This window comes from Schistocerca americana, chromosome 10 (genome assembly GCF_021461395.2).
Source record: "Schistocerca americana isolate TAMUIC-IGC-003095 chromosome 10, iqSchAmer2.1, whole genome shotgun sequence".
Lineage (NCBI taxonomy): Eukaryota > Metazoa > Arthropoda > Insecta > Orthoptera > Acrididae > Schistocerca > Schistocerca americana.
In genome coordinates, this window is record NC_060128.1 from 190,323,221 (window position 1) to 190,346,172 (window position 22,952).

The following is a 22,952-nucleotide window of genomic DNA, read 5'->3' on the forward strand; positions in this document are numbered from 1 at the left end:
TATATATATATATATATATATATATATATATATATATATATATATATAATATGTATGTGTATGTGTGGATGGATATGTGTGTGTGTGCGAGTGTATACCTGTCCTTTTTTCCCCCTAAGGTAAGTCTTTCCGCTCCCGGGATTGGAATGACTCCTTACCCTCTCCCTTAAAACCCATATCCTTTTGTCTTTCCTTCTCCTTCCCTCTTTCCTGACGAGGCAACCATTGGTTGCGAAAGCTAGAATTTTGTGTGTATGTTTGTGTTTGTTTGTGTGTCTATCGACCTGCCAGCGCTTTTGTTTGGTAAGTTTCATCATCTTTCTTTTTATATATATATATATATATATATATATATATATATATATATATTGAATGCTACAAGGACATTATGAAAAATAAACTAACAGTTGCTGTCAGTTTTTCCATCTTAAGTTCTCTGTAGCTACAGTATTTTCACCAGGCTGTTTTAGCTTCTGAGGTCATTCTGGAAATATGATATTCGTGTCTCTACATTTTGGTATTTGTAGATTAAAAGCAGCATTTCTTTATAAAATTGGTGAACAACTTATGGTGTTTTTTTTGCCTCTTATTTGTATTCTGAAGTCTACTGCTTCTGCCTTTGATGTTAGAGATGGTTGGAGTCCTGGTTGCAGATTCATTAGTTGCAGTTTTTAGCCTTTTATGAACCCAACTTTTGTTACGCTGGGTTTCTGTTTTTTTGCAATTTACCTCATTAATGTAAATTCCAAAAAAACTTCGTAACTATTTTCAAGTAAGCTTCTGTTAAAAAAAAAAACCCCCGTGTGTCTGCAGAGGTTACTGTACGACATTCCCTCATCAACTTAACACGATCGCCTTTAAGCTAGAATTCATGAAGTAAACAAGCTTCTCACCCTGAGAATATTCCAGTCAAATGTTTGTGTCGTGTGGCAGTTTCAGTGAGCAGAGCGCAACTGTGCTGGCGGGTGCAGCCTTGCACAGCATCCCGTCATTCGGATTTGTGGTGACGGAAGCGGACAGCCCCGGACGGCTCGACGTCGAGAAGCTGAAGCAACTCGGTGTGCCCCCTGGGCCCCTCTACGGCAGGATCAAGGCAGGCCACAGTGTCGAAATAAATGGAAACACTGTATCCTCTTTTGTCTGTACACTCTCATATTCTCTGAGTTGGCTAGTCTTTCTTATAAAAGCTTATGTTGTAGTAAGTCAGTATCCAATTTCCAAATATTTTAATCTCAAAATTTAAGTGCTTCCTTAAATTTTAAGTGTCTGTGTGTGTGTGTGTGTGTGTGTGTGTGTGTGTGTGTGTGTGTGTGTGTGTGGGGGGGGGGGGGGGGGGGGGTAAGTAAACTATAAGCAAGTTAGCAAGTTCCTTTTAGATCACAACAAGTCTGCAGACTGTAAACTCTGAACTTCCACTTTACTGCTGCATGTTGTGTGGACTTAATGGCAGGAATCCATCAATGCAGAGGGATTCAGATTCTTTATTGCCTTTGACCACACACATTAGAACAGGCTTTTTCAGTGATAGCAAGTTACAGTTGCGTCAAACTGTTAAAATTAGTATTACATATACAAATGAAGTACACTACTAGCCATTAAAATTGCTACACCAAGAAGAAATGCAGATGATAAACGGGTATTCATTGGATAAATATATTATACTAGAACTGACATGTGATTACATATTCACGCAATTTGGGTGCACAGATCCTGAGAAATGAGTACCCAGAACAACCACCTCTGGCCGTAATAACGGCCTTGATACGCCTGGGCATTGAGTCAAACAGAGCTTGGACGGCGTGTACAGGTACAGCTGCCCATGCAGCTTCAACACTACACCACAGTTCATCAAGAGTAGTGACTGACGTATTGTGCCGAGCCAGTTGCTCGGCCATCATTGACCAGACGTATTCAGTTGGTGAGAGATCTGGAGAATGTGCTGGACAGGGCAGCAGTCGAACATTTTCTGTATCTAGAAAGGCCTGTACAGCTCCTGCAACATGCGGTCGTGCATTTTCCTGCTGAAATGTAAGGTTTCGCAGGGATCGAATGAAGGGTAGAGCCACGGGTCGTAACACGTCTGAAATGTAACGTCCACTGTTCAAAGTGCCGTCATTGCGAAGAAGAGGTGACAGACGCGAAACCAGTGGCACCCCGTACCATCGCACTGGGTGATACGCCAGTATGGCGGTTATGAATATGCATTTCCAATGTGCATTCACTGCGATGTCACCAAACACGGATGCGACCATCATGATGCTGTAAACAGAACCTGGCTTCATCCGAAAAAATGACGTTTTGCCATTCGTGCACCCAGGTTCGTCGTTGAGTGGACCATCGCAGGCGCTCCTTTCTGTGATGCAGCGTCAAGGGTAACCGCAGCCATGGTCTCAGAGCTGATAGTCCATGCTGCTGCAAACGTCATCGAACTGTTCGTGCAGATGGTTGTTGTCTTGCAAACGTCCCCATCTGTTGACTAAGGGATCGAGACGTGGCTGCACGATCCATTACAGCCATGCGGATAAGGTGCCTGTCATCTCGACTGCTAGTGATGCGAGGCTGTTGGGATCCAGCACGGCGTTCCGTATTACCCTCCTGAACCCACCGATTCCGTATTCTGCGAATAGTCATTGGATCTCGACGAACGCGAGCAGCAATGTCGCAATACAATAAACCACAAGCGCAATAGGCTACAATCTGACCTTTATCAAAGTCGGAAACGTGATGGTACAAATTTCTCCTCGTTACACGAGGCATCACAACAACGTTTCATCAGCCAACACCAGTCAATTGCTGTTTGTGTATGAGAAATCGGCTGGAAACTTTCCTCATGTTTGCACGTTGTAGGTGTCGTCACCGGTGCCAACCTTGTGTGAAAACTCTGAAAAGCTAATCATTTGCATATCACAGATCTTCTTCCTGTCGGTTAGATTTTGCGTCTGTAGCACGTCATCTTCATGGTGTAGCAATTTTAATCGCCAGTAGTGTATTTTAAATACAGCTACAATCTGAAATGTTCATATCAGCTTTGTCTGTATCATAACTCTATATATTGTAACATTGGTTTTTTGTTAGCCTGTCATGTAATTTAAATCTCATTTATTTAAACGGTAAGGATCGAGCAGTGAGAGGAAACTTGTTAAAAAATTTTGAGGACATTCCTTTTTAAGGGACTTCTGTTATTGCTAGCCAGTGCATTGAGATGCCAGTGTTTGCCTTATTTCTAGCGTCATTGTTTCCCTGATAACACATTCTGTAAAGTTGCTTTTGACAGAGAGTGCAGAATCATAGATGAACAGATTCATTACTGTTAGTATTCTGAGCGTAGCAAAAAGAGGATGAAAGTGCTCTTTAGGACCAACCTTGTATATTACTCAGACCATTTTTATTTATTTATTTATTTTTTCTTACTGACGTGAAGAGAATGTCTGCATATGAAAGACCACAATGTATGTCATAACAGAAACAATAATTGCTGATCCTATGTGCTTTCCCATGAGGTGGGATACTTACGAAATCTTTTTTATGACCTGACTGATATGTTCTTTTCAATTGAGTTTGACATCAGTCTGTATTCCTAAGAGCTTGATACATACATTATCTACGTTCTTGGACAGTTCTAACATAAGCTTTTGGGTTTTGTCTGGATTTACAAACAAGTTAACTGGCTGCAAACCGGTGTAATAGTCAAGAGTTTCTTGCATAATCATATCAAGATTTGGGATGTTGTAATGAATAATAAGTTGTACCATCAGCATAGCAGATAACTGGCTGATACACAATGTGACAGGTCATTGACAGCCACAAGGAAAAAGGGCCAAGGACAGAGCCCTGTGGAACACCTGTACCAATTTCTACTAAGAGGAAATGTCTATTTCTTATTGAGACCTATACTTGAGTATTGCTCATCAGTGTGGGATCCGTACCAGATCGGTCTGACGGAGGAGATAGAGAAGATCCAAAGAAGAGCGGCGCGTTTAGTCACAGGGTTATTTGGTAACCGTGATAGCGTTACGGAGATGTTTAATAAACTCAAGTGGCAGACTCTGCAAGATAGGCGCTCTGCATCGCGGTGTAGCTTGCTCGCCAGGTTTCGAGAGGGTGCGTTTCTGGATGAGGTATCGAATATATTGCTTCCCCCTACTTATACCTCCCGAGGAGATCATGAATGTAAAATTAGAGAGATTAGAGCGTGCACGGAGGCTTTCAGACAGTCGTTCTTCCCGCGAACCATACGCGACTGGAACAGGAAAGGGAGGTAATGACAGTGGCACGTAAAGTGCCCTCCGCCACACACCGTTGGGTGGCTTGCGGAGTATCAATGTAGATGTAGATGTAGAAAATGTTTTCTGTAGGAAGAAATTACTGTTAATGTAGATTTTTGTATACTGTAGTAATCTAATTTTGGTAGCAGTAACAAAAAAAAACCAGTCAAATGCTTTATTTAGATTACGTAATAGAAGTGACACTGTTTTCTTATTCTTGAAAGCTGTTAGTCTGATTAACAATTTCGAGAACAGTTGGAGTAGTATTTTCATCTTGCTAAAATGTTTACTGCCTGTTGCTAAGGAGGTCATGCTTTTCAAAATAATCACTCAAATATTTTTGAGAATATTGGCACAGGAGAAACTTATTCTGGGGAAGTTATTTATGACCATTTTTTAATACAGACAACTTTTGCGGTTCTGAGTGAATCCAGAAAAACTCCATACTCCAAAATATTTATTAAGAATAAAATTCACTGGCTCACTAATCAAGTTAGCTGTTTATTTAACAAGATAATTAAACATCCAGCAGCAGTCCATACTTTCAAAATTAGATAATTTGGAAACACTTTTACAGACAACATTTGGCCTGATTTTATCCCAATGGAACAAAGGGCTTTCAGACAACTGGGGACTGGGCAGATACCTTGCCGGTATGTCTGTGGCCTTAATTTTGCCTCCAAGTTCTCTGATGTGACAAAGTAGTCATTAAATTCTCATGGATCAGGCAGAGTTTCATATAGCTGACTGGAAGAATTATCTTGTCAGATATCTTCCCAGGCTGCCTTACGCTTTTTTTGGTGCACCTTTCACATACTGCTTTTTTAGCTTGTATGAGCTTAGTTTTGTAATACTTTTTGTTCATAGATTAAGCATTGTAATCAAAATTCCGCTTTTCAGTCCGTCGATTAGCCTCATTTGTGTGAAAGTAAAAGCATGAGTGTCACTGATAGTTCAGACGTTCACTTGTGCATGTCCTTTTGAGTTGGGAAGACTTTCTGAACATGTACCCTTCACAGCTTCCACAGTGCACCAGAAAAGTGATTTGAAGGAGAAAGAAGGAAGGAAGGGGCAACGTGACAACTTCATGTAAAGTACACGTGAGTGGTTTACTCGAACGATATGAGATGAAGCTGGGTCTTTTTAACACCAGAAATAAATGTTATCACAACAGAACCAGATGTGATACCTCATAAAGTGAAATTTCCTGTATGGTAAAGGGGTGAAAGCTGTAGACAACAGTGGAGGAAATAAAAGAGAAAACGAAAATTTCCCATTCACAGTATTGCTGAGAGAGACATACTGCTTAGGCTTTGAAGAGAAGTGATATTATCAGTATATGCCACATTTTGTGATGAGCTGGGATCAAGTTTTGTGATTGCCTGATAAAATGATTAGATGATGATGATGATGATGATAATGATGATACTAATAGTAGTAGTAGTAGTAGTAGTAGTAGTAGTAGTAGTAGTAGCAGCAGCAGCATTGTTCACTGCCACAGCATACACTGAAGTAACAAAAGTCGTTGAAGACCTCCTAATATTGCGTCGGACCACCTCCTGCGTGCAGCAACTTGATGAGGTGTTGACTCAACAAGTCTTTGGAAGCGCTTGCAGGAATATTGAGCCATGCTGCCTCCATAGCTATCTGTAATTGTGAAAGTGTTGCCAATGCAGGATGTTGTGCACCAGCTAGCCTCCAGACCAGGCTGTTCCAGCTCGTCGGCTCCGTTGTGAGCCGCGGAGCGCTCCCTGCTCCAGGGAGCTGTGTTGCTCGCTGTGACCACTCGAGTGGGCCGGCGCGTGGCACGGCTGGCTGAGGCAGGTGGCAAGGCGAGTGTTTTGATGTGCCAGCTGCGTCTTACAAGATCGACAACCTCATACTCTTAGCTGCTAAGACGTGGTGACATGCTACACCAGGAAATACGATGTTCAGGAAATAAATAAGAAACAACTGTTTTACAAGAAATTGCATACTAAATTTATTGGGCCTTTGCAGCTTGACATCTTCTTTTCATTACAAGATCGGAAATATCATGCATCAAAGTGTTCGCAGCGTTAATGCGGAGGATGGCCTTCATTGTTGCATCCTCAAGAAATGATCGTTCCTTCTTTTTACATTTTTCATTGCTGAGAAAAGCTGCTCCCAACAATACGTAGATCCAAACATGCACATGATCTGAGCGGCATTGTTGTGAAGCTTGGGAAATTTCTTTTGCTGTAGTGAAAAATATCATCGTGACAAATCCGTGTTGCAGTACCTCTTTTTCAACAAAGTTGAATTTTGCAAATGAATTGCCGGCTGTTGTGGCGGAGCGATTCTAGGCGCTACAGTCCGGAACCGCACGACCACTACGGTCGCAGGTTCGGATCCTGCCTCGGGCATGGATGTGTGATGTCCTTAGGTTAGTTGGGTTTAAGTAGTTTTAAGTTCTAGGGGACTGATGACCTCATATGTTAAGTCCCATAGTGCTCAGAGCCATTTGAACCTCTGCAAATCAATTATCTCCAATTGAAGTGACGGTGACAGGTCATCGGGGGAAACTGAAAAAGGAGTGCTGAACACCTTAAGTTCCATTTCTAAACTAGTGAGGTCTCTGAATCGTATTTCAAACGACATGATGAGCTGTTTTAACTTTGCTTGGTAATCGCCGATAGTAGTACCTTCAGGTAGTTTTAAAGAAGCAAGACGATTGAAGAACGTTAAACGTCCATTACTCATCTTCCTCTCAAATATACGTAACTTTCCCATGAACTTTTTGATCTGGTCGTGCATGTCAACGATTAGCTGCCCTTTGCCCTGCAGTGACAGATTTAAATTATTCAGATTCACAGTTATATCAGCTAGGAACGCCAGGTCTGATATCCATTTTATATCTTTCAGACAACGCATTTATTCCCATTTCATTTCGAGAAAATGGGATATTTCCTCACGAATGGCAAAGAAAACATCAAGAACTTTTCCCCGAGTCAGGCAACGAACTGTACTATGGTAAGGTGTATCCCCATACTCCACTTCCATATCTTTCAGGAATCCTTTGAATTGGCGATGATTCATACCGTGACGCCGCACAAAATTCACACACTTCACGACATCTTTCATTACGCCACCTAGCTCTACTGTTTCAGCACACAGTGCCTCTTGGTGAATAAAACAATGAAGAGTCAAAATGTCTTTCCTGAATTTGCCCCTGAGTTTATTTTTCAAACTAGAAGCAAAACCTTGTTGATGCCCGATCATTTGTGGTGCACCGTCTGTCGCTACAGAATGGAGCTTACCCCACGGCAAATTCATATTGTCCACTGACTCACAAACAGCTTCAAAAATGTCACGTCCTGTTTCGGTGTAATCGGGTGGTACCACATCCGAGAGTTCTTGAGTTACTTGCAGCTCCATGTCGACATTTCGCACAAAGACTGCAAGTTGAGCACAGTCCGATATGTTGGTGCTTTTGTCACGTGCTAGCGAAAATGCAACGAAGCTCTCCGCCTTTTCCCTGAGCTGTGTCTCTAAATCCACTGCCATGTCCACGATTCAATGAGACTTTGTTTGCTTTGACAGCGAAACCCCTTCAATTGCCTGCACCTCCATTGGAAACAAACATTCTGCAACTGCTACCATGCATGATTTTACGAGTGGTCCCACCGAAAATGGCTTGCCACTTGTCGCAATGATGTGAGTGACCCTGTAGCTTGCTCGAGTTGCAGATTCAGTAGTGTTTTCTCCGCTCTCATTCACCTGAAAATTATAAACGCATTACAGAACACGAACTATGTTGCATGTTTTGATACCCTTCGTATTACAAAACCATTTTTGAACTTGCGTCTCCTGATATGTCATTCTTAAGCCTGGCTACCAGTTCTGTGTGCAACGCCGTCTACCTGATCGAAGTGCGCTGCGTGAAGACGTGTATAATGTCGTTGTATATTGTACCTCTTCGCAGAATTAAATACTTTGACATACAAGACATTGCGGACGACCATCCCTCTCAATGAATAGAAAGGTATCTTCCAATTGAGGTACAGGGCTCCCGCGGCTAGTCATAGCTGTCATTGAATACGGATTATTGCGTCAGTTGCGGCTGCATGCGGCCAGGGGGCAGTGAGTTCGCTTTACCCCTCGAGCTGCCGAAATGAGCGCTCCGGAGTGCTCCGGCTCCCTGGAGCTCGGTTGGAAGAGCCTGCTCTAGACTGTGTCCCATAAATGTTCAGTGATATCCATGTTGGGTGATCAGAGTGGCTGAATCATTTACTTGAACTGTCCAGAATGTTCTTCAAACCAATCACAAACAATGTTGGCTTGGTGACATGGTACATCATCACCCATAAAAATTCCATTGTTGTTTGGGAATATGAAGTCCACGAATGTTTTCAGATGGTCTCTAAGTAGCCAAACCTAACAGTCTCCTGTCAAAAAGATTGGTTGAGTTGGACCAGGGGACCCAGTCCATTCCATGTAAACACAGCCAACAACATTATGGAGCCACCACCAGCTCGCACTGTGTCTTGTTGACAACTTGGGTCCCTGGCTTCGTGGGGTTTGTGCCACGCTCGAACCCTAGCTTCAGGTCTTACAGACTGAAATAGGGTCTCATATGAACAGGCCACAGTTTTAGAGTTGTTTAGGGTCAAACCAGTATTGTCACAAGTACTGTAAACGATGTCATACTGTTAACAAAGGCACTCGTATCAGTTGTAAGCTGCCGTAGGCCATTAATGCCGAATTTCACCACACTATCCTAATGGATGCGTAAGTCTCATATTGATCTCCGTGGTTATTTCACGCAGTGTTGCTCGTCTGTAAGCTCAGACAACTTGACACAAATATGGCTGCTCTCGGTCATTAAGTGAAGCCAGTTGGCTGCTGCATTGTCTGTGGTGAGAGATAATGCTTGAAATTTGTTCTTCTCGGCTCTCTTGACGCTGTGAATCTCAGAATATTGAATTCTGTAACAATTTCTGGAAATGGAATGTCCCATGTATCTAGCTCCAACTACCGTTTCATGTTCAAAGTCTGCTAATTCTCATTGTGCAGCCATAATAAATCCAGAAACCTTTTTACATGAATCGCCTGAGTAAAAATGACAGTTCTGCCAATGCACTGCCCTTTTATACCTTGTCCATGGCATGCGATAGTACTGCCATCTGTATATGTGCATATCATTATCCCGTGGCTACTCTCACATCAGTGCATGTCCTAGTTGTCACATAAAATGCAAGAATTACAGATTTCCTCTCAGCCAAGACAGCTAGCTGTCTGCATCTTCAGTATTGATGGTGTACTTTGTGTATTGTGTAACCACACAGGACTTTTCCTATTCGCTCCAATGAGCACTACACTTTGAGGTGTGTTTAAATGAGCACTTGAGGAGTAAAGGTAGCAACTCGTGCAACAATTGAGGTGCCGAGTCATTGTCATGCATATAAAAGAGGGACTGAGAGCATTGATGATTGTGAAATGAATCCTCCCTCAGCACTATAGAGTACATATATGGAAACATACGACACAAAATAAAAATAAACAGTATTTTGTGGCTGCAATATCAATAAGTCATCAATGGAATCGGTAAATGAGCTCATCAGGTCAGTTCGAGAGCTACTCGAGTGAGAAATGGCGGCGGCGAGACCTGGGATTGGACAGTAGCCGGGTGAAGTATGCGCTCATCCCGTGCTGCTCATTACCGTATGGCTGAAGATGTATAATGTACGCATTTGAGATTTTTGATAACAACATTAAGCTACAACTTGTGTTTATGTAGTTGTATAGATTAAATCATCATCAAACAATAATATATTGTCAATGTAACATGGGAGAATGGTTCAGTGGCATCGAAACTACAGGCGTAACTCAGATGTCCACCGTATCGAGCATCTCGATTTTACAATTTCAGTCTGTTGACATCAGATGAACGAGTTACGTTCAGCAGACTGAAGTGCAGGGTGATCGAAAAGTCGCTTACATAAAAAAATGTGTGTGTATATTTCTTTGCAACCCCACACGTGTAGAAACTCCCTCGAGGTCACTTTGTAGAGCACATTGACCCTGATGTTGCTAGTCTCCATAATTGTGTTCATCATTAGTTCTGTCAGTGTTTGCAGTCTGTACCGTATTTACTCGAATCTAAGCCACACCTGAAAAATGAGTCAAAATCAAGGAAAAAAAATTTCTCCAAATCTAGGCCGCACCTGAAATTTGAGACTCGAAATTCAAGGGGAGAGAAAAGTTTTAGGCCGCACCTCCAAATCGAAACAAAGTTGGTCCATTGTATAATATGAGACACAATTTAGGTCGAATGGATGACTATACAGCTACAGTAGTTTGGTTCGAGTGGTAAGATTAGCAGTTAAGCTTTACCAGGTAGCCATTGCTATGCGTCAGGCGCTCCGTCCGTATTTATACGCGTACCTTTACTTTTTCATGTGCTTCGTGTGGTTTGAATTGATTGCTTATTTTTCTTTGATCTGATAAGTACCGTTCTCTTTGTTATAGGTGTTTACGTCACTCTAAGCTGAAAATGCATTACTGTACTGTGTCATGCATTGTTTGTTACATTCTGATAATGCGTGTTTACGACCAGTGTCCGCTCGCGGCATGGCTCGCTTTTGTGCGCGCTACCGCTGCTTACAATAAATAAAAAAAAAAAAAAAAAAAAAAGAGAGGAATCGTCTCATTAGCGAAACAATGGCAAGAGACTGCTATTTGTTGTTACTTGCACTGATGCTTTCTTTGATAATGATTAACAAGCACCAAATAATAGACTGCGTATGATAGAAGATGTTCTGAACGAGAGTTTAGCGAAAATTTTTCTCTGTTTGAAAATCTTTGCAGACGCCTCTTTAGTACGTTATATTCTGCACAGAAATTAGTCAGCTTAGATTTAAAAATCCAGTCAATTGCCGTGCTTCATTTCTGACTGTATCACTATTAGGCATAAGAATAATATGAATATAAACATGACATGCTATGTATATTCTTCCGCGTTTGCTGTTGTCTCACCCTAGTTTCGTAGTTTATTAGGCAGACAGGATTTAAATGAGATAGCAGCAGCAAAGAATACATGGCAAAATGTTTATATTCATATTATTCTTATGGTGAAGAGAATACTGCATGTGATTCACAATTCATAAAAGTTCCTATTAGCAACCATCTCTTCTCACAGGTAGGAAAAAAATTCAGAACGTAGAGGTGGCCATATTGACAAACATCCCAAACAGTCTTGCAAGTCGGATTTTCGTAGTACATTGAAATGCTGCTACTTTCGAAGATGAACAATACGGAATTGTATTTACTTCGTTGGATAATGTATGAAAATGCAGTGGTCGAAACTCGGGGCGGAGAAAAAAAAATCTCTTCTTCCACTTTTTTTTATTTATTTACTGCCGCAGAGGTTTTGGTGCCAGTATTTATCTTTGTGCCTGCAAAGCATGCCTGTGTAGCGCTACATATATTCAACAGCAGAAGTTAGGTGTGGCGGCACCTACCAACATTTTTCAGAACTTCCGCTTACTTTGCACTCGATTTTAAGCCGCAGGCGGTTTTTTGGATTACAAAACCCGGAAAAAAAGTGCAGCTTAGATTCGAGTAAATACGGTATTCATAGGCCCTTTATTTAAGGTAGGCCCACAGGAAGAAGATTGGAGACATTAAATTGTGAGAACTTGGTGGCCATAATCCTTTACAGATGATTTGACCACCAGAAAATTCTCTTAAGAAATGAATTGTTTGACTAGATGTGTGACAAGTGGCAGTATCCTGCTGCAATGAATAATAATGTTCGTGTGCCTCAAGATGTGCCAGTTTGAGAAAGCTCCCAACCATTTGCCTGTAGACATCTGTGACCTCAGTAACTCTGAGCATAATGTCCACCAAAATACTATCAACATGATGGGTTGCTGCACAATGCTGTGCATTATAGTTTCAAAGAAAACTGGGCCCACTATTAGACAGCTCACCAGACTCCAGTTTTCTGACAATGCGAGTTGTTTTCGTGGAAGACATGTGGGTTCTGGCTGTTCGCATATCCACTAAGGTGAAACCACTCTCGGTCAGTGAAGAAAATCTGGTCCGGTTCTGCAATTACGTAGATGTTGTAAGTTGATCCTCCTTTTTACTGAGCCAGTTCGTGTATTTTTGGCTGTTCGATTAGCAGACAGTCGGACTTCACAGTTATGACAGAACTGAGGGCAAACTGTAGACGTGCCCTATCTGTGACTTCAGTAACTCTGAGCAGAATTCCCACCAAAATGCTATCAACATGATGATGTTAAATCAAGTTCACACCAGTCTGGTAGCACTCCATCGATTATACTTCAAGCACGAGCGAGACTGTCCGCACGAGCCTAATCAGTCGCTCTGCAGCCACATTCACTCACTTAACACGGTGTGAATTGAGTTAGCCATTGCTAGTAGGCTCTTTATGGTAGCCTTAAGAGTCTTTCCTTGACTTTATAAATTAATAAATTTTTTACCAAATCACGCACTGCACTCACACTGGTGACCAATTCTTTATGGAGGCTCTGGCTGTAGTCAGTTACTAACGTGCCAAAACAAATGGTGGGCACCGAGCTGCACAGTTCCAGTACAGTGGGATTTCCCTGTCGGGGACACCAACTAGCTGGGGCAAAGATGCGTCGAGGTTAGGTTCCACCCGTGTGGTATGGGATTGATATCTTTATCTTTACAATGTCAACAACTGATTGTAACCACGTACAGTACACTAGACATTTCTCTTTTTCTGGAATCTTAAATTCCTTTGCACTACAAAGATGATACGTGTGAGATTTTGACTGCTGCTTTGGTTTCTGATCACTACAATACAAATCTGGGTTTGGACAGATAGTGTCCTCGCATTGTTTCAGGGCAAACAGTATCACCATCCTTCGTGTTGGTCAGTTTTGTGTCCATTAAAATTGCCAGTCCCCCAGTTCTCTTCTTGTCTACAACAATTTGTTTTTCCTGGAAATGGATGATTAATATTGTTACTGTTGAATTGTTTAGCACTGCGGTATCTGGATATTTCCAATAAAATACGTCTGCAACATGTGTATACAAACAAATGTCAAAATACTGTTAATCAAAACTCCTAAAAAAATTGTATATTTATGAAGCAATGGAACTGTAATGTACTATGGATCTTATGTGACTTGACCCATTGTATTACCATCTTCGTTTGCTGTTGGTGATACCTGTTTTGCAACCTTGCAGTGACTGACCATATGAGTGCAAAGCAACTCTTGCTTACAAAGACATTTATTTTCAAGTGCATGACTTTTTGGATCACACTGTATATTGTAATACCATGATGCTTGGTGCACTTTTGTGTTACGTCTGTAAGTTTGATGTAGATGAACTGTCTTCCCATGTTATGTTGATAGTATTTCTTGACATGGTGATACTTAATAAGTATATAGTCATAAAAATAGTAAAAATTAATAATGTAGCAGCTTTTGGCAGTTTTAGGGTGTCTTTTCTGAATTGTGCATACTTTGCTGACAGAAAAGTAAGACAGCAGGTGTCTGTGATACACTGTAGTAGGCAATAGAAAGACTTCCCCATCACAAATGGTAACCGCCAGTTCTGATGACGGTAAGTGTTTATGGTTTTAGTGTCAATGGTATGTTCGACTTACTGCTTATAATAAATATGACATGATGAATGTCTTCCCTTTTGTGAAAGAAAATGAGAGTAGGAAGAGTTTTTGTTATTTGCATGTAATACTTTGTGATAGTTTTGTGTCTGAAAATTTCCTGGAGTGTGTGCTGACACTGTTTTTCTTGTTGTTACTGCTAATTTTCTAATGATTGTGACTATACATTTTTCTGTAATTATCATCCTACCTTAACACAACTAGATAGAACCGTCAAGTGTATTGGGACCGAAGAAAAAGGGTCGTAAGGTAACCATTGTTGGGGACACCTGTGATGCTTCCAGGATGAAGAAGATTTCTCAGTTAGTATTTGTTTTATTAATGCAAATATATTTTGCTGTACTGAAGGGTGTTGACGAGACTCATAAATTTGTAACTGATTTCCCCAGAGACGAAAATTTATTTCACTTTTTATTCATTTATTTGTCCAAGAAATCATGTTCATTTTATGGCATGCATTACAGTGCAAATCTTGAAAACACATGTATATTTTCATTGCAATGATTTTTGCATACATGTGTTCTATAAAGATGAGACTAAGCTATACGTATCGATATGAGAATTAATTATAAGATGGTTATATAAACTTAAGATTATAACTTTTTAAACAACGTTAAAATTACATTTTATTTAAAGAGCGCTCCATAATACACTCAAGAACACTGAAAATAGCACACCAATAGGGAAGAAAGGTACAAATGTGCAATTTTGCCGATAAGTACATTGAGATCCAATATGCAAATGATTAAAGTTTGGTGCCAATGAGCATGTGCCCAGACCTTTCAGTGAGGCTGCATTACGTCACGGGACCCTGTTTAAGCGGCGCACAGTGGAAGAGTCTCTCACGTGGTGATCACATCCCGATTTGAGGTGGCGGTTAGTAGGCACAGAATGCCAGGTCGGCATATTAGGTGATATGTCCCACAATTGCATCAGCTAAAGATGGGTCTAATCGTAGGCTGGTCGACATGCCGTGTGGCTTGCCAGGGGATCATTCAAAATATCCTGTCAGATGATGTTGGAGGAAATAGACACGAAATGGCACCCGCTTGGGTCTACCAGATCTGGAGACATCAGGAAGACAATGAGGCGAGAGGATTGAAGGATCCTCTGGCAAGTGATTGGTGGGCCTGCAGTGACTCTCTACACAATACAAGCAGATGTAGGATGCCATTTGTTCCACAAACTATTTCCATACGAGTTGTCGAAAGCAACACACAAAAGAAGGAAAACTTGCTAGCTTTGAGTTATTCTGTGAGAGTTATCCTTTGACAAGCTAAAGTAAAATAAAACCCCACGTGTGTTCCCACACCCGTGCCGCTATTTGTGCCAGCTAGACTGATTGTGATGGTGGTGGCATCAGGTGAGTTGGGTGGATGGAGGACAAGCACAAATTCAGTTGCTGCTTCACAACCCAAACTATCGGGATCCTTCCCTCCACCTCCAGCTTCTGAGAACTATGGAGGTGGGAGTTACCCTTACAACACATCCTTTGCTCCCATAACCATCCTGGCCCCAATCTTGAGTAATCCACTTTCCCAGCACCCTCCACCCAATAGTTTTCACTTCCTCTACCCTGTCAACCCCTCCCAATTCACATTCCCTTTGATGTACACCACTTCCAATGGCCACTTCAATTGTGCCGGCCCATATACCTTGCACCTCTCCCATGCACATTCCTAGCCCTCAACTGGCCGCCTCCCTCCGAGCCGTTAGCCACTCGCCTCCAGTACCTCTCCCCTCCCTCTCCGTGTACGCACATCATCTCACACTACACTCACCGAAACCACTCTATCTGCCAAAAAATAACATTGGCATTGTTAGTCTAGTCAGGACCATGTCAAGGCATAGCAAGTTTCCCTTCTGTTGTGTGTACCTATCAACAACTCAACCATTTTGCTTTTTGGTGAGTGCTCCGCTTTAATCCTAAAGTATTTACATTCTACAAAAACTTTCCTGCAGGATGAATATCAAAACATTGGTATTTAAACTCTTAACATTGATAGTTTTTGAGTACTGAGCACTGGAGAACACCATTCACCACACACTGTTGATCACGGGGCTCTATAGCAGATGATCCCTACGTGTTTCCACGTTGGCCCGATGACCTCGTCAGTTGTGATTGGAGCGGATGCGAGGTTGTCGAGATTGGACCACAGAAAATGGACAGGTGTCCCCCAGACAGATGAATCGTGTTCATTCTGACACCAGGTTAACAGTTGTCTGGATAAACAGTCGTCCATGCGGAATGGCTGCTCAAAGTGTGCACTGCACCACGTGACAGGCTAATTGAGGCACCACTGTGCTGTGGGAGACATTTGCTTAGCTTCTGTGGGTCCTGTAGTAGCAGTCGAGGACACTGAATTAGCTGTGACTACGTGAACATCACTCCAGACCACACACACCCTTTTGTGCTCGATCGTGTTTCCCCGATGACGATGACATCTTTGAGTGGGATAAGTCCGCGTCATGTCACGAGGCTAGAACAGTGCTCCAGTGGTCGGAGGACCAAGACAGTAAACTCACGTCAATGTCCCTGTCATCAGATTCGCCTGATCTGAACTGGATGACGATGACATCTTTGAGTGGGATAAGTCCGCGTCATGTCACGAGGCCAGAACAGTGCTCCAGTGGTCGGAGGACCAAGACAGTAAACTCACGTCAATGTCTCTGTCATCAGATTCGCCTGATCTGAACTGGACAGAACACATTTGGCACACTATCCGGCACCTTCTCTGCACTGACACATCGCTGGCCTATAAGTTACAGGAATTGCTGGGCCTATAAGTTACAGGAATTGCTGAACCTGTGTGTAGACGTATGGTGCCACATGCGTCCAGAAACGTGATAAGACCTAGTCGAATTGCAATTGATAATGTTGGTGGATAACTTGAGAATGAAAAAGGGGCATCTGCTGCGTAGGCTCACGTTCGACGGTGTGTAGTGAACGACTTTCTCAGAAGTACAGGGTGGGGCAGAGGAAACGCGTTTTTTAAACCATTACTCATCAATGACTGGTAGTACTGACCTTGAGCAGGTGTTGGCAGACTGCTCGGACAGTGTGGTTTCAGTTGCTACAGAGTGCCGGACCATAGAGCATCATATGTTCACAGTTGAGCAGTACTTTAGGAAGAACGATTCTGCGGTCATGGTTTGGCACCTTCTTCGTCGAAAGTTTAATGTCGGACATCGAGATGTGGTCCCAGATCGAAACACTGTACTCTGATGGGTTGCAGCATTTAGAAATACTGGATCTGTGACGAAAAAGGAAACTATCTGGCCTTCCCTGTTCAATTTGAACTCCAGAAAACGAAGACAGAGTGAGAACGGCAGTTCTCAGCCCTCCGAAACGATTTGCTCGGTGACTGGCTGTATTGCTGGATACATCATGTGGTTTGCTTCATTGCGTCTTTTGTCATAATCTCAAATTTAACTCGTACAAAATGATTGTCCAGCAACTAAGTGATTTGGATTTTCTGCCATAGTGGATGTTATTCTTATAGGAGAAGCAGATGTCCCAGTATTCGTGAGTGACGAAGCCCATTTTCATCTCAACAGTTACGTTAACACTTAGAACGGTCAGTACTGGACATTGGAGAACCAGTGTGAGCTGCCCAAAAAACCATTCCTCAAATCAAAAATAAGTGTTTTGCGGAGTCTCTAAGATAGGTATTGTTGGACGTTAATTTTTTGAAGTGGAGGAACTGCACCTACTGTGGCATCAGTGCGCTACTTTCTTCATCCAGAACTCGAAAGGCATCGAGGGAATGTGAGAGAAATGTGCTTCCGACAGGATGGTGCCACAGCTCACACGGCTAGAGCATCTGCGGAAGTGGTTCGACAAGTGTTCATCGGACACGCCATTTTCAAATACAGTTACGGTCCTCATCCTCCACGCTCGCCAGATCTGTCGATCTGGATTTTTTTTTTTGGTGGGGCTGCTCGAAATAGAGCGTGTACGTGGACACGATCTGCAAAGTCGATGTCTTCAAGAAATCTGTTCGGCAGGAAATTGAAGCTGTGCAAATGAAACATAGGTGAGAGCTGTTCGTAACTTTAAGGAGAGGATCCAAATTCTTGTCTGACTGGAAGATTGCCAACCCATCAACATTATTTTCCAAACCTAATTAAGGTATGAAGCTTTCAGAAACGCAATAAAAGTACAGTTATTCAATACTGAGAAACATGCATTTCCCCTTCTCCACCCTGTACTTGTGCCTGCACCAGATGTATAATCTGTCATCAAATCTACCACAGGTCACCACCTGTCGTATTCGGCATCCTTCAATCACTTTCCGTAGATCCTCACTCCATTAGCATACAAATAGTTGACCAGCTCCGTTATTTCTGAACAGGTCATTCGAAAGTGCCCATCTGTAACAATCTCCCCTTTGCTAAAGTGGATTTCCCCATTTGCAACCCGTATCATTGCTAGAATGATTTCCTGTTTCTCTCTGCACCAACGATATACTTCTCTTACTGCATCACGGGCCCACGGTGTCATTACGTGGAATTCGATCTTGCAGTTGGCAGTGGACGTAATGGTTTTACTTGTAAGTGTATATCCAGAAACTTGAGAGTTTGTTGTGTTCCTGGGCAGTCTTAAAAATGTCAGATAAGTTGAAGCAGTGTTGACTCTGATCTAGCGTACAAATGCAGTTGCAAATATGGAGAACCGTCAGCTTTATAGTGGAGTGATGACAATGAAAATTCGTAGCATGGCTGGGAGTTAGGGAAATACCAAATGGGCTGATGTGTGAATGGGAATTTGGATTAAGAAGGGAGGGTTGCTAGAGTAGTCCGTGCAGTTGTGAAACTATTCTCAGTTTTCGTGCAGGATCTCCTGTTTCATTTGAGAACTGAGGTGCTGTTCCAATATGGTTGGATAGCCTGTGCTGTGCTGTGCTGTGCTGTGCTGTTCGAGTTTAGGGGGGAGCACCAAGTAAGGTGAGCTGTGAATTGGAATTTGGATTAAGGAGGGAGGCGTGCTAGGGTAGTCTGTTCAGTTGTGCAAAGTCAGTGTGCCTGCGGTAGCATAATGGTTGGCACATCTCCCTAGTGAGCAGGAGATCTGGGTTCGAATCCCCACCTCGGTACAAATTTTCTTTCTGCTTCAGTCTGCGTATGTACATCGTAGATATTTCACATTTTAAAGGGTCCCTGGAACTGATTTTCATTTGCCAATTAAAACATTTCTATTGCTTCAACGATCTCTATACTGAGTGGAGATGGATTCATCTGACGGTGGTGTGTATTTACAGAAATAGTGATGTCATAGTACACGAGGCGACGCTGGAAGAGGCTCTCAGGGACAAAGCCCTAGAAAATGGCCACTCCACCCCTGCAATGGCTGCCCAGTTTGCAAAGGATATCGGAGCCAGAGTCCTCATACTGTACCATTACAGCCAGCGATACCGGCAGACTGCAGATGATGGTGAAGGGGTAAGTCGGGTTCATATCTTCGCTAACATCTTTTACTTATTTAAATTTAAAGACGAGTACCGAGATGTATAGGGTCTTCAGTCGGTGTACTGTGCCTCGGAATTCCTTTCTCATCCTGTCTGGAAAGTCTGCCCGATACTGGGTTTCCTAACATTCCCCACCTCCTAAACCTAACCAGTCCTTTCTCCTTTGCCCCTCTTCCTTCCCCTTCAATCCTTCTGCCAGAGGAGGGAGCCGCTGGCTCTGAAAGCTTGCACATTTCTTTGACCTGTATGTCCCCCCCCCCCCCCCCCCCACCTGCTCCCCCTCTTGCCGCTGCTTGGTGGATAGGTTTTTCATCTGTCCAGTCGTCGTCGTCGTCTTCGTCTTCTTCAGTCCTGAGACTGGTTTGATGCAGCTCTCCATGCTAGCTATCCTGTGCAAGCTTCATCATATCCCAGTACCTACTGCAACCTACATCCTTCTGAATCTGTTTAGTGTATTCATCTCATGCTCTCCCTCTACGATTTTTACCCTCCACGCTGCCCTCCAATATTAAATTGGTGATCCCTTGATGCCTCACAACATGTCCTACGAACTGATCCCTTCTAGTCAAGTTGTGCCACAAACTTCTCTTCTCCCCAATCCTATTCAATACCTCCTCATTAGTTATGTGATCTAACCATCTAATCTTCAGCTTTCTTCTGTAGCACCACATTTCGAAAGCTTCTATTCTCTTCTTGTCCAAACTATTTATCGTCCATGTTTCACTTCCATACAAATACTTTCAGAAATGACTTCCTGTCACTTAAATCTATACACAATGTTAACAAATTTCTCTTCTTCAGAAACGCCTTCCTTGCCATTGCCAGTCTACACCTTATATCCTCTCTACTTCGACCATCATCAGTTATTTTGCTCCACAAATAGCAAATTTCCTTTACTACTTTAAGTGTCTCATTTCCTAATCTAATACCTTCAGCATCACCCGACTTAATTCAACTACATTCCATTATCCTCGTTTTGCTTTTGTTGTTGTTCATCTTATATCCTCCTTTCAAGACACTGTCCATTCCGTTCACCTGCTCTTCCAAGTCCTTTGCTGTCTCTGACAGAATTACAATGTCATCGGCGAACCTCAAAGTTTTTATTTCTTCCCCATGAATTTTAATACCTACTCCGAACTTTTCTTTTGTTTCCTTTACTGCTTGCTCAATATAGAGATTGAATAACATCGGGGAGAGGCTAAAACCCTGTCTCACTCCCTTCCCAATCACTGCTTCCCTTTCATGTCCCCTGACTCTTATAACTGCCATCTGGTTTCTGTACAAATTGTAAATAGCTTTTCGCTCCCTGTATTTTACCCCTGCCACCTTCAGAATTTAAAAGAGAGTATTCGTAAACATTGTCAAAAGCTTTCTCTAAGTCTACAAATGCTAGAAATGTAGGTTTGCCTTTCCTTAATCTAGCTTCTAAGATAAGTCGTAAGGTCAGTATTGCCTCACGTGTGCCCCGAGGTCGGCTTCTACCAGTCTTTCCATTCGTCTGTAAAGAATTCGTGTTAGTATTTTGCATCTGTGACTTATTAAACTGATAGTTCGGTAATTTTCACATTTGTCAACACCTGCATTCTTTGGGATTGGAATTACTATATTCTTCTTGAAGTCTGAGGGTATTTCGCCTGTCTCACACATCATGCTTACCAGATGGTAGGGTTTTGTCAGGACTGGCTCTCCCAAGGCAGTCAGTTGTTCTAATGGAATGTTGTCTACTCCTGGGGCCTTGTTTCGACTCGGGTCTTTCAGTGCTCTGTCAAACTCTTCACGCAGTATCGTATCTCCCATTTCATCTTCACCTACATCCTCTTCCATTTCCATAATGTTGTCCTCAAGTACGTCACCTTTGTATAGACCCTCTATATACTCCTTCCACCTTTCTGCTTTCCCTTCTTTGCTTAGAACTGGGTTTCCATCTGAGCTCTTGATATTCATACAAGTGGTTCTCTTTTCTCCAAAGGTCTCTTTAATTTTTCTGTAGGCAGTATCTATCTTACCCCTAGTGAGATAAGCCTCTACATCCTTACATCTGTCCTCAAGCCATCCCTGCTTAGCCATTTTGCACTTCCTGTCGATCTCATTTTTGAGACTTTTGTACTCCCTTTTGCCTGCTTCATTTACTGCATTTTTATATTTTCTCCTTTCATCAATTAAATTCAATATTTCTTCTGTTACCCAAGGATTTCTACTAGCCCTCATCTTTTTACCTACTTGATCCTCTGCTCCTTCACTACTTCATCTCTCAAAGCTACCCGTTCTTCTTCTACTGTATTTCTTTCCCCCATTCCTGTCAATTGTTCCCTTATGCTCTCCCTGAAACTCTGTACAACCTCTAGTTTAGTCAGTTTATCCAGGTCCCATCTCCTTAAATTCCCACCTTTTTGCAGTTTCTTCAGTTTTAATCTACAGTTTATAACCAATAGATTGTGGTCAGAGTCCACATCTGCCCCTGGAAATGTCTTTCAATTTAAAACCTGGTTCCTAAATCTCTGTCTTACCATTATATAATCTATCTGAAACCTGTCAGATCTCCAGGCTTCTTCCATGTATACAGCCTTCTTTTATGATTCTTGAACCAAGTGTTAGTTATGATTAAGTTGTGCTCTGTGCAAAATTCTACCAGGCGGCTTCCTCTTTCATTTCTTAGCCCCAATCCATATTCACCTACTACATTTCCTTCTCTCCCTTTTCCTGCTACTGAATTTGTCACCAATGACTATTCAATTTTCGTCTCCCTTCACTGTCTGAATAATTTAATTTATTTCATCATACATTTCTTCAATTTCTTCATCTGCAGAGCTAGTTGGCATATAAACTTGTACTACTGTAGTAGGCATGGGCTTCGTGTCTATCTTGGCCACAATAATGCGTTCACTATGCTGTTTGTAGTAGCTTACCTGCACTCCTATTTTGTTATTCATTATTAAACCTACTCCTGCATTACCCCTATTTGATTTTGTATTTATACCCCTGTATTCGCCTGACCAAAAGTCTTGTTCCTCCTGCCAACGAACTTCACTAATTCCTACTATATCTAACTTCAACCTATCCATTTCCCTTTTTAAATTTTCTAACCTACCTGCCCGATTAAGGGATCTGACATTCCACGCTCCGATCCGTAGAACGCGAGTTTTCTTTCTCCTGATAACGACGTCCTCTTGAGTAGTCCCCGCCCGGAGATCCGAATGGGGGACTATTTTACCTCCGGAATATTTTACCCAAGAGGACGCCATCATCATGTAACCATACAGTAAAGCTGCATGACCTCGGGAAAAATTACGGCTGTAGTTTCCCCTTGCTTTCAGCCGTTCGCAGTACCAGAACAGCAAGGCCGTTTTTGTTAGTGTTACAAGGCCAGACCAGTCAATCATCCAGACTGCTGCCCCTGCAACTACTTAAAAGGCTGCTGCCCCTCTTCAGGAACCACAGGTTTGTCTGGCCTGTCAACAGATACCCCTCCGTTGTGGTTGCACCTACGGTACGGCTATCTGTATCACTGAGGCACGCAAGCCTCCCCACCAATGGCGAGGTCCATGGTTCTTTGTTTTAAAAAAATTATTATTT

At 42.4% G+C, this 22,952-nt stretch overlaps 1 protein-coding gene across 1 annotated transcript in view; it reads left to right on the forward strand.

Moving 5' to 3' along the window:
• Positions 1 to 22,952, forward strand: part of LOC124552698 (zinc phosphodiesterase ELAC protein 1-like) — a 68,269-nt gene that overhangs the window by 18,176 nt on the left and 27,141 nt on the right. The window contains exons 5-7 of the mRNA XM_047127039.1: positions 934 to 1,126; positions 14,116 to 14,213; positions 19,173 to 19,353. Of these exons, the coding sequence (XP_046982995.1) occupies positions 934 to 1,126; positions 14,116 to 14,213; positions 19,173 to 19,353 (472 nt within the window). The remainder of the gene's footprint in view (positions 1 to 933; positions 1,127 to 14,115; positions 14,214 to 19,172; positions 19,354 to 22,952) is intronic.